The sequence below is a fragment of the Ranitomeya imitator genome, chromosome 1, assembly GCF_032444005.1.
Source record: "Ranitomeya imitator isolate aRanImi1 chromosome 1, aRanImi1.pri, whole genome shotgun sequence".
Lineage (NCBI taxonomy): Eukaryota > Metazoa > Chordata > Amphibia > Anura > Dendrobatidae > Ranitomeya > Ranitomeya imitator.
This window is the reverse complement of record NC_091282.1, coordinates 548653023-548666263: the sequence shown is the minus strand read 5'-3', so window position 1 is coordinate 548666263 and position 13241 is coordinate 548653023. Positions and strand designations below refer to the sequence as shown.

Below are 13241 nucleotides of genomic sequence, written 5' to 3'. Positions count from 1 at the left end.
AGTCTTGTTACCAATTTTGAACTGCATTTAGCTAACTTTTTTATTTTGGGCCTAGTAACTGTGTCTGCTCCACTCATTATAATTGTCCTCCACTGAAGAAAGCAATGCCGCCTGCTTAGTCCTGTTACCAATTTTGAACTGCATTTAGCCTACTTTTTTCTTTTGGGCCTACTAACTGTGTCTACACCACTCATTACTGTTGTCCTCCACTGAACAAAGCAATGCCGCCTGTTTAGTCCTGTTACCAATTTTGAACTGCATTTAGCCAACTTTTGTATTTGGGCCTACTAACCGTGTCTGCACCACTCATTACATTTGTCCTCCACTGAACAAAGCAATGCCGCCTGTTTAGTCCTGCTACCAATTTTGAACTGCATTTAGCCAACTTTTTAATTTTGGGCCTACTAACTGTGTCTGCTCCACTCATTACAGTTGTCCTCCACTGAACAAAGCAATGCTGCCTGTTTAGTCCTGTTACCAATTTTGAACTGCATTTAGGCTACTTTTTTATTGTGGGCCTACAAACTGTGTCTGCGCCACTCATTACAGTTGTCCTCCACTGAACAAAGCAATGCCGCCTGTTTAGTCCTGTTACCAATTTTGAACTGCATTTAGCCTCCTTTTTTATTGTGGGCCTACAAACTATGTCTGCGCCACTCATTACAGTTGTCCTCCACTGAACAAAGCTAGGCCGCCTGTTTAGTGCTGTTACCAATTTTGAACTGCTTTTAGCCAACTTATGTATTTGGGCCTACTAACCGTGTCTGCCCCACTCATTACAGTTGTCCTCCACTGAACAAAGCAATGCCGCCTGTTTAGTCCTGTTACCAATTTTGAACTGCGTATAGCCAACTTTTTTATTTTTTGCCTACTAACTGTGTCTGCGCCACTCATTGCAGTTGTCCTCCACTGAACAAAGCAATGCCGCCTGTTTAGTCCTGTTACCAATTTTGAACTGCATTTAGCTAACTTTTTTATTTTGGGCCTAGTAACTGTGTCTGCTCCACTCATTATAATTGTCCTCCACTGAACAAAGCAATGCCGCCTGTTTAGTCCTATTACCAATTTTGAACTGCATTGAGGCTTTTTTATTGTGGGCCTACAAACTGTGTCTGCGCCACTCATTACAGTTGTCCTCCACTGAACAAAGCAATGCCACCTGTTTAGTCCTGTTACCAATTTTGAACTGCTTTTTGCCTACTTTTTTATTGTGGGCCTACAAACTCTGTCTGCGCCACTCATTACAGTTGTCTTCCACTGAACAAAGCAATGCCGCCTGTTTAGTCCTGTTACCAATTTTGAACTGCATTTAGCGTACATTTTTATTGTGGCCCTACAAATTGTGTCTGTGCCACTCATTACAGTTGTCCTCCACTGAACAAAGCTATGCCGCCTGTTTAGTCCTGTTACCAATTTTGAACTGCTTTTAGCCTACTTTAGTATTTGGGCCTACTAACCGTGTCTGCGTCACTCATTACAGTTTTCCTCCACTGAACAAAGCTAGGCCGCCTGTTTAGTCCTGTTACAAATTTTGTACTGCATTTAGCCAAATTTTTTATTTTGGGCATACCTACTGTGTCTGCGCCACTCATTACAGTTGACCTCCACTGAACAAAGCAATGCCGCCTGTTTAGTCCTGTTAACAATTTTGAACTGCATTTAGCCTACTTTTTTTATTTTGGGCCTACTAACTGTGTCTGCGCCATTCATTACAGTTGTCCTCCACTGAAGAAAGCTATGCCGCCTGTTTAGTCCTGTTACCAATTTTGAACTGCATTTAGCCTACTTTTTATTGTGGGCCTACAAACTGTGTCTGCGCCACTCATTACAGTTGTCCTCCACTGAAGAAAGCTATGCCACCTGTTTAGTCCTGTTACCAATTTTGAACTGCATTTAGCCAACTTTTTTATTTTTTGCCTACTGTGTCTGCGCCAGTCATTACAGTTGTCCTCCACTGAACAAAGCAATGCCACCTGTTTAGTCCTGTTACCAATTTTGAACTGCATTTAGCCAACTTTTTTATTTTTTGCTTACTAACTGTGTCTGCACCACTCATTACAGTTGTCCTCCACTGAACAAAGCAATGCCGCCTGTTTAGTCCTGTTACCAATTTTGAACTGCATTTAGCCTACTTTTTTCTTTTGGGCCTACTAACTGTGTCTGCGCCACTCATTACTGTTGTCCTCCACTGAACAAAGCAATGCCGTCTGTTTAGTCCTGTTACCAATTTTGAACTGCATTTAGCCAACTTTTGTATTTGGGCCTACTAACCGTGTCTGCACCACTCATTACAGTTGTCCTCCACTGAACAAAGCTAGGCCGCCTGTTTAGTCCTGTTACCAATTTTGAACTGCATTTAGCCATCTTTTTATTTTTTGCCTACTAACTGTGTCTGCGCCACTCATTACAGTTGTCCTCCACTGAACAAAGCAATGCCGTCTGTTTAGTCCTGTTATCAAATTTGAACTGCATTTAGCCTACTTTTTTCTTTTGGGCCTACTAACGGTGTCTGCGCCACTCATTACAGTTGTCCTCCACTGAACAAAACAATGCCGCCTGTTTAGTCTTGTTACCAATTTTGAACTGCATTTAGCTAACTTTTTTATTTTGGGCCTAGTAACTGTGTCTGTTCCACTCATTATAATTGTCCTCCACTGAAGAAAGCAATGCCGCCTGCTTAGTCCTGTTACCAATTTTGAACTGCATTTAGCCTACTTTTTTCTTTTGGGCCTACTAACTGTGTCTACACCACTCATTACTGTTGTCCTCCACTGAACAAAGCAATGCTGCCTGTTTAGTCCTGTGACCAATTTTGAACTGCATTTAGGCTACTTTTTTATTGAAGGCCTACAAACTGTGTCTGCGCCACTCATTACAGTTGTCCTCCACTGAACAAAGCTAGGCCGCCTGTTTAGTCCTGTTACCAATTTTGAACTGCATTTAGCCTCCTTTTTTATTGTGGGCCTACAAACTATGTCTGCGCCACTCATTACAGTTGTCCTCCACTGAACAAAGCTAGGCCGCCTGTTTAGTGCTGTTACCAATTTTGAACTGCTTTTAGCCAACTTATGTATTTGGGCCTACTAACCGTGTCTGCCCCACTCATTACAGTTGTCCTCCACTGAACAAAGCAATGCCGCCTGTTTAGTCCTGTTACCAATTTTGAACTGCGTTTAGCCAACTTTTTTATTTTTTGCCTACTAACTGTGTCTGCGCCACTCATTGCAGTTGTCCTCCACTGAACAAAGCAATGCCGCCGGTTTAGTCCTGTTACCAATTTTGAACTGCATTTAGCTAACTTTTTTATTTTGGGCCTAGTAACTGTGTCTGCTCCACTCATTATAATTGTCCTCCACTGAACAAAGCAATGCCGCCTGTTTAGTCCTATTACCAATTTTGAACTGCATTTAGGCTTTTTTATTGTGGGCCTACAAACTGTGTCTGCGCCACTCATTACAGTTGTCCTCCACTGAACAAAGCAATGCCACCTGTTTAGTCCTGTTACCAATTTTGAACTGCTTTTAGCCTACATTTTTATTGTGGCCCTACAAATTGTGTCTTTGCCACTCATTACAGTTGTCCTCCACTGAACAAAGCTATGCCGCCTGTTTAGTCCTGTTACCAATTTTGAACTGCTTTTAGCCTACTTTAGTATTTGGGCCTACTAACCGTGTCTGCGTCACTCATTACCGTTTTCCTCCACTGAACAAAGCTAGGCCGCCTGTTTAGTCCTGTTACAAATTTTGTACTGCATTTAGCCAACTTTTTTATTTTGGGCATACCTACTGTGTCTGCGCCACTCATTACAGTTGTCCTCCACTGAACAAAGCAATGCCGCCTGTTTAGTCCTGTTAACAATTTTGAACTGCATTTAGCCTACTTTTTTTATTTTGGGCCTACTAACTGTGTCTGCGCCATTCATTACAGTTGTCCTCCACTGAAGAAAGCTATGCCGCCTGTTTAGTCCTGTTACCAATTTTAAACTGCATTTAGCCTACTTTTTATTGTGGGCCTACAAACTGTGTCTGCGCCACTCATTACAGTTGTCCTCCACTGAAGAAAGCTATGCCACCTGTTTAGTCCTGTTACCAATTTTGAACTGCATTTAGCCAACTTTTTTATTTTTTGCCTACTGTGTCTGCGCCAGTCATTACAGTTGTCCTCCACTGAACAAAGCAATGCCACCTGTTTAGTCCTGTTACCAATTTTGAACTGCATTTAGCCAACTTTTTTATTTTTTGCTTACTAACTGTGTCTGCACCACTCATTACAGTTGTCCTCCACTGAACAAAGCAATGCCGCCTGTTTAGTCCTGTTACCAATTTTGAACTGCATTTAGCCTACTTTTTTCTTTTGGGCCTACTAACTGTGTCTGCGCCACTCATTACTGTTGTCCTCCACTGAACAAAGCAATGCCGTCTGTTTAGTCCTGTTACCAATTTTGAACTGCATTTAGCCAACTTTTGTATTTGGGCCTACTAACCGTGTCTGCACCACTCATTACAGTTGTCCTCCACTGAACAAAGCTAGGCCGCCTGTTTAGTCCTGTTACCAATTTTGAACTGCATTTAGCCATCTTTTTATTTTTTGCCTACTAACTGTGTCTGCGCCACTCATTACAGTTGTCCTCCACTGAACAAAGCAATGCCGTCTGCTTAGTCCTGTTACCAATTTTGAACTGCATTTAGCCTACTTTTTTCTTTGGGCCTACTAACTGTGTCTACACCACTCATTACTGTTGTCCTCCACTGAACAAAGCAATGCCGCCTATTTAGTCCTGTTACCAATTTTGAACTGCATTTAGCCAACTTTTGTATTTGGGCCTACTAACCGTGTCTGCACCACTCATTACAGTTGTCCTCCACTGAACAAAGCAATGCCGCCTGTTTAGTCCTGCTTCCAATTTTGAACTGCATTTAGCCAACTTTTTTATTTTGGGCCTACTAACTGTGTCTGCTCCACTCATTACAGTTGTCCTCCACTGAACAAAGCAATGCTGCCTGTTTAGTCCTGTTACCAATTTTGAACTGCATTTAGGCTACTTTTTTATTGTGGGCCTACAAACTGTGTCTGCGCCACTCATTACAGTTGTCCTCCACTGAACAAAGCAATGCCGCCTGTTTAGTCCTGTTACCAATTTTAAACTGCATTTAGCCTACTTTTTTATTGTGGGCCTACAAACTATGTCTGCGCCACTCATTACAGTTGTCCTCCACTGAACAAAGCTAGGCCGCCTGTTTAGTGCTGTTACCAATTTTGAACTGCTTTTAGCCAACTTTTGTGTTTGGGCCTACTAACCGTGTCTGCCCCACTCATTACAGTTGTCCTCCACTGAACAAAGTAATGCCGCCTGTTTAGTCCTGTTACCAATTTTGAACTGCGTTTAGCCAACTTTTTTATTTTTGCCTACTAACTGTGTCTGCGCCACTCATTGCAGTTGTCCTCCACTGAACAAAGCAATGCCGTCTGTTTAGTCCTGTTACCAAATTTGAACTGCATTTAGCCTACTTTTTTCTTTTGGGCCTACTAACGATGTCTGCGCCACTCATTACAGTTGTCCTCCACTGAACAAAGCAATGCCGCCTGTTTAGTCCTGTTACCAATTTTGAACTGCATTTAGCTAACTTTTTAATTTTGGGCCTAGTAACTGTGTCTGCTCCACTCATTATAATTGTCCTCCACTGAACAAAGCAATGCCACCTGTTTAGTCCTGTTACCAATTTTGAACTGCTTTTAGCCTACTTTTTTATTGTGGGCCTACAAACTGTGTCTGCGCCACTCATTACAGTTGTCTTCCACTGAACAAAGCAATGCCGCCTGTTTAGTCCTGTTACCAATTTTGAACTGCTTTTAGCGTACATTTTTATTGTGACCATACAAATTGTGTCTGTGCCACTCATTACAGTTGTCCTCCACTGAACAAAGCTATGCCGCCTGTTTAGTCCTGTTACCAATTTTGAACTGCTTTTAGCCTACTTTAGTATTTGGGCCTACTAACCGTGTCTGCGTCACTCATTACAGTTTTCCTCCACTGAACAAAGCTAGGCCACCTGTTTAGTCCTGTTACAAATTTTGTACTGCATTTAGCCAACTTTTTTATTTTGGGCATACCTACTGTGTCTGCGCCACTCATTACAGTTGTCCTCCACTGAACAAAGCAATGCCGCCTGTTTAGTCCTGTTAACAATTTTGAACTGCATTTAGCCTACTTTTTTTATTTTGGGCCTACTAACTGTGTCTGCGCCACTCATTACAGTTGTCCTCCACTGAAGAAAGCTATGCCGCCTGTTTAGTCCTGTTACCAATTTTAAACTGCTTTTAGCCTAATTTTTTTTATTTTGGGCCTACTAACTGTGTCTGCGCCACTCATTACAGTTGTTTTCCACTGAACAAAGCTATGCCGCCTGTTTAGTTCTGTTACCAATTTTGAACTGCATTTAGCCTACTTTATTATTTGGGCCTATATCTGTGTTTCCTCCTCATCCTGCCCATTGCCCAGCCACTGCTAGATGAGTCTGCTGGTACATTGACCCAGACCACTACATTCCCCTTGCACTCTACACAGCCTGAATCTTACCCTGCTGAAAGTCAGGTTCCCCTTCCCGCATACTATACCACCTTACACGGGGACAAAGAGGAAGGTCCGGATGAAAGTGCAGGTTCCTTCATCAGGTGGGGGGGCATAATCGTTGGCGACATTACAGGCACAGGGCCCCTCATAGTACGCAAAAGTGTCTCTGGCAGTGGGAGGCGCCACCCACCGTCAAACAAACCACTGTACTATGAGGCGCCCTGTGCCACTGCCAAGTGCCAACGAGTGGGCCCCCCTGCTTGCTCAGGATCACAGCACTTGCAAAGTTGAAATACTTACCTCACTCTGCTCCACCACCGTGACGTATTCCGCGTTTCCTGGGCCCACGAAAATCTTGAGCCAGCCCTACCCCCCCCCACAATTTTAGCCAAATGACCCCCTGTTTTCAATGCCTAACTAACAGAATAATGTTAAAAATAAGTTTTCCTTTTTCAGGCGCCATCCTCACAACTTCCGGCCCTAAACACTGGACCTCTGGTTCCAAGGATTAAAGGCCATAAAGGAGTTTCTTGATCCTCCTGAGGAAACATTAGGGAGGCTGCAACACACACTGCCAACAAGAGGAAAGGAAAATTAAAACACATTCATATAGGGTAGAGAGGGAAATCTAAGGAGAGCCAGACATAAACAGAACAAGTTTAACCTCCCAGAAACCTAAAGAGATGAAAGAAGGAGGAACAGGAAAGGAAAACACACTTGCTGTAGGGATTCAACTTGTGTCTATAATGCAGCGTAAACCCTTAGGTGAAGGGGTGGATCTCCTAAACCCAAGTCCACCAAGAGATATAGCCAGCAACGTAGTGCAGTGAAGGATGAAAATATAAAACCCAACCCAGAAAGTGATAGGGCAGACCAAAACAGGAATATTTAAAACACATGAAGAGGAGCAAACCAAGAAATGGGAACAAACACAATTGAAATCATCAGCATTTTGACAGAGAAGAAAAGGCAATAGTTCAGCAGACATGGGAACTGACCACACAGCAACAGCTCAGTGGTTTGAATCCCAAAACCGAGCCATGACAGCTGTGTGGAATTCTACAGCAGACAATTTTCTGTAGGAATGTGCATTGTGCTTCAGATTTGCTTATAGATTTGTAGTTTTGAACTAGCTAAAGTATAATTAAAATGGATCAAGGATATTTCACTTGCTCAAACAATTTAGCTAAATACAGTACCTTGTAAAAACTCTCTATGCTTCCCTGATTCTGCTTTTCCGTTTTGCACTACAATGCTCAATTACATAGATATTCACAATTGTTGCTTTTGGAGAGCAGTATATGAAGTCTCTGCTTAATGTCCAACTGGGCATTTCTTCAGAGTCTTCTTTGGGAGCATATACTTTTATCCCTGCCTCTCAGACATTACCAATCACAGCTTGGCAGTGTCTGACATTGCTAGACTGCAAGATCAACTGCCAAGTTGTGATTCTCAGACTTTGAGAATGTGGGGAGGGGGGTTGAATGTGCACGATTTCAGAGAAGACTCTGAAGAAATGCCCAGTTGGACCACAAATGGATACTGTATTTCATTTACTGCAATCCAAAATAACAAATGGGAAATTCTCTGCAATGGAGTGATGCAGCACACAATGGTAAATAGCGGCAGATTCACAGGAGCTTGGGAGTTTTCTAAGGTATTTAAAAGGAACCTGCCATGAACTTTTTCGATATGTACAATACATCACTAACATGGTCTTCTCAAGCAAAGCTTCCCACTACTTATCTAAAAACCCTCACTTTGTATCCTTTTTATCCGTAGGTGATTACATCACATACCTTCTCTATCAGTCATAGGGGTGGCACTTTCTATCCTTTCAGTCACGGTCAATCATGGTCTTCTTTAAATAATTTATGCTAATTGCAGCCTGATTAGTTGCCTGGACTGCCCCAATGTCACGGCAATCACCCAGTAAATTTTGCCCTTGCACACTGATTATCAGGTCCCCGTGTATGCGCACTGAATCTGCACAAGCTCTGGAGCTGTGGTGAGTCAGTGTGGCATTCTGTTTACGCTGCTCTGGAGCTCTGGGACCTGATGGTCAGTTTAAAATTTAATGGGCGATTGCCGTGACATCATGGAAGTCCAGGCAATCAATCAGGCTGTTATGGGCGTGAATAATTTCAAGGGGACCTTGACTGGAAGGATAGAAAGCACCACCCCTATGACTGAAAGGGGTGCAATGCAGGTAGCTGCAGGCTTCACTAGATGGCAGTATAGAGGAAGCAGGTCTGCACCTAAACAGAGCTGACCTGCAGTGCAGCAGTGAGGCTACCACAGGTGGCAGCAGAATAGTCAAACAAGCCAGTTCTTTATAGTCAGGAGCACAGTACAACAGGAAAAGACAAAACACAGAGTCAAAGACAAGCCAAGATGTCAGTAACAGTCAGGAGAGGATAAGCCAAAAACAGTAGACAAAAACAGGTTAAGATACAAGCCAAGTCAAAACCAGGGGAATCTGCACACTAAAGGGAAACACTGAGTCAAGACAGGATCAGGGGAAAACAGAGACACGGGTTCAGGCAGCTATTGCAGCAGGACAAATCAGGATATACCACAGTCAGCTACACATGCCGAAGGCAGAACTATAACTGACACCACCTGCAGGATGCAACAGAGATAAATAGCAAAACCTGAAACCAGACTGAGGCTGAGAAAAGTTAACCCCTGACATGATCAGACTGGGAAAAGGGAAAACATGACTCAACACCCGATCTGGATCATGACAGTATGTGATGAAATCACCTAAAAATAAAAAGTGTTGTTTTTTTTAGATAAATAGTAAGAAGTTTTCCTTGAGAAGACCATGTTAATGATGCACATTACATCACTAGCAAGACACTGGGGGAAATTTAATATATATAAAAAAGGATGTCACAGTCACAGGTTTCCTTTAACTAAATTTTTTAAGCAAGTGACAGGTCCTCTTTAAATCTCTATATTAATTTTTTAAATATTCTGCCGAACCCTTCTTAACACTAGTCAGCAACTCCACGGGTCTATCCGGATGTTCTGCAGCAGTTCCAGTAAGTATGTTTTTTTCTATTTTAATAGTAGATCAAACTAAACTGGAATGCATATTGACTGGACTTCTCTACCATAAAATTTCTCTATATTCATACACGTGTTTTTTTGCCTTTTTATTGAAAAAAATTATTTTCCAATTAGACACCAGCTGGGATGGAAACTTTTCTATGAGGGCTATGAACGACAATGAGAAGGCAGTGTCCAATATAAATATGCTGTATATTTTATATTAATATGTTACTTTTTACATGTAATATCTATGTAAAAATCTTCTTTTCTAGGACTATGAACCAACAATATTCTACCCAAAGCGATCAGTAAATTGTGTCTATAAGGACTTGACAATTCAGTGTGAGAAGATGGACATCCCTTTCCTGTCTTACCTTCCAACAGAAGTAAGAGATTAGCTGAATTAGTAATATAGAGACAGTAAATGGTCTAATGCAAGCACTTCTTTAAAGGGAATCTGTCACCCGACCGGGACGTGTATGGCCTATTAATATGGGCATACAGATAATAGAAGTGTTACACTAGTCCTACCTGTATTTCTCATATTAATAGTCTTGTTGCTGAGAAATCTTATATTCATTCCTTATGGTAATGATTGCTTCCAGGCTTCGGGGCGTGTGGTGCCTGGAAGAAAACCCTGCTTCCTGTCTTCAATATAATACTACCCCCTCCCATCAGTGTCAGTTATGGCTACGGAATCCTGCGCCTGTGTCCTGCACTACCTCAGAAATACATATCACATCCTCCCTTTTGTGGGAACTGCATTCAGGATTTTCTGCGCAGGCACTGGGGACTTTCGCTCCAGTGACTAGAGATGAACAACTATTTCAATGTTCGGTTCGGAATACGATAGCCAAATTCTCAATATTCGCTGATTAATTCTTCGAATATTTGCCGAACATAACCTAACACCATTCATGTCAATGGGACAATTGCATGCACAACACCATATAACAGCCCCTAATGCTGTCAAAACACATCAAATGAGTGACAGACACGGAAAGTGGCCTCAATTCACCAAGAGTACAAATTGTAGCATGGCACTGCAGCAATCAGCTGCATCAGAATGTCACAGTAAGACGAGTTGGTGAGGGATCAGTGTAGGCCTCCTTCGTTGGAAGTAACATAGTAACATAGTTATTAAGGTTGAAGGAAGACTTTAAGTCCATCTAGTTCAACCCATAGCCTAATCTAACATGCCCTAACATGTTGATCCAGAGGAAGGCAAAAAAAACCCATGTTGCAAAGAGTAAGCTCCACATTGGGGAAAAAAATTCCTTCCCAACTCCACATACGGCAATCAGACTAGATCCCTGGATCAACACCCCATCAAAGAATCTAATATATATAACCTGTAACATTATACTTTTAAAGAAAGGCATCCAGTCCCCTCTTAAATTTAAGTAATGAATCATTACAACATCATACGGCAGAGAGTTCCATAGTCTCACTGCTCTTACAGTAAAGAATCTGCGTCTGTTGTTATGCTTAAACCTTTTTTCCTCCAGACGTAGAGGATGCCCCCTTGTCGCTGTCTCAGGTCTATGATTAAAAAGATCATCAGAAAGGTCTTTGTACTGTCCCCTCATATATTTATACATTAACATAAGATCACCCCTAACCCTTTGTTTTTCCAAACTAAATAGCCCCAAGTGTAATAACCTATCTTGTTATTGCAGACCCCCCAGTCCTCTAATATCCTTGGTCGCTCTTCTCTGCACCCGCTCTAGTTCATCTATGTCTTTCTTATACACCGGAGACCAGAACTGTACACAGTATTCTAAGTGTGGACGAACTAGTGACTTGTATAGAGGTAAAATTATGTTCTCCTCATGAGCATCTACGTCACTGGGCAATATACTACGTCAGTGGGCAATATACTACGTGACTGGGCAATATACTATGTGACTGGGCAATATACTATGTGGCTGGGCAATATATTACGTGGCTCTGTGCTGTACACTAGCTCGCTGTGCAATATACTACGTCACTGGGCAATATACTACGTGACTGGGCAATACACCACGTGGCTGTCCAATATACTACATCACTGGCCAATATACTATGTGGCTGTGCAATATACTACGTGACTGGGCAATATACTACGTGGCTCTGTGCTGTATACTACATCACTGTGCAATATACTACATCACTGTGCAATATACTACATCACTGGGCAATATACTACGTGGCTGGGCAATATACTACGTGGCTGGGCAATATACTACGTCAATGGGCAATACACTACGACACTGGGCAATATACTACGTGGGGGAAAGGCAAACACAACCAATAACAGAAGTCCCCAGAAAAACCACCCAGCAAGAAGTAGATGTAAAATGCCTTTATTATATATAGTTGGCAATTAAAGTATAACAAATTGTGCGCACAACAGGACAAGAAAAATTACAATAAAATAGATATAAACAATATATGGTAGAGGCTGACCCAGTTTGTGCATATACATATATACACCTATAGAAGTAGTGCTTCCCTATTCTCGTGTGTATTTACCAAAAAACTTTTTGTTAAAAAAACAAAAACATTTTTTTTATATATGTGAAATGAATAAATGATAACCATACATGAGAAGGTATTTATATCATATGTGCAGTATAGCATATGCTAGTGCTGGGCTATACTATAAAAATAATAATTAATAAAAGTAATAGCCTTCATATGATTCTATAGTGCGAATAGTGATATGTGCAACTGCAAAAAATGAAGTGCAACGTGGCAAATGCCAAAAAATGCCTTATATGTTGGACAATGTGTATGTTAATACAGCATATCTGTGTGTCCACATGTACAGCAATGTGAGGTGCAAAGTGCAGTGTGCTACCCGCAGTAGCCGCAGGAGCCGCACACGAAAAACACACCAAACTAAAGTGCACAGTGCAACAGAGGGGGGAAATACACGCAATCTACCTTGATATCAGGGTCAGCCACGTCCCGTAGTAGCGCACCCCGAAGCGCGTTTTGGATCCTAATCCTTCGTCAGGGGGTGGCTATTGTAACACGGAAGAGCCGTATATAGGATCCTTTCACCTAGTGTTGCCGCCCGGGTATAGCCCAGTTTTCGTGTGACCGCCGCTATCTGTCTGCACAAAGATCATTCGGCTGATCCCAGCGGCAGATGCGCGACGTGTCTACAGGCAGAGGAAGCCGGTCACATTAAAGGGGTTTTCCCACGAACAAAAGTTAATTTCAAAAATTTACTGTGTCTGACCATGTACGGAGCATACCACATATCCTGGGCAGGGGAGGAAGCAAAAGACAATACTGACATTACAGCAGGGGATCACTGGATTCATTTTGGGAGGTAAAATATTTCACTGACTGTTTTTAAAGAATATTTTACCTCACAAAATGTATCATCTGTGATCCCCTGCTGTAATGTCAGTATTGTCTTTTGCTTCCTCCCCTTCCCAGGAGCTGTGGTATGTTTGCACGGTCAGACACAGACAATTTTTTAAATTAACTTTTGTTCTTGGGAAAGCCCCTTTAAAAAGCAAATATCAACACCAACATGGCTCCACCTAAAAAGTACACCAATGACAATGAAAAGAAAGCAGCAAAGGCACAACGTCGAAGACAACAAAGGGCAAATGAG

General features: G+C 42.1%; 1 protein-coding gene across 1 annotated transcript in view; it reads left to right on the top strand.

The window, feature by feature from the left end:
- Positions 1–13241, top strand: part of YJEFN3 (YjeF N-terminal domain containing 3) — a 528136-nt gene that overhangs the window by 428470 nt on the left and 86425 nt on the right. Inside the window, exon 4 of the mRNA XM_069767691.1 lies at positions 9901–10014. Within this exon, the coding sequence (XP_069623792.1) occupies positions 9901–10014 (114 nt within the window). The remainder of the gene's footprint in view (positions 1–9900; positions 10015–13241) is intronic.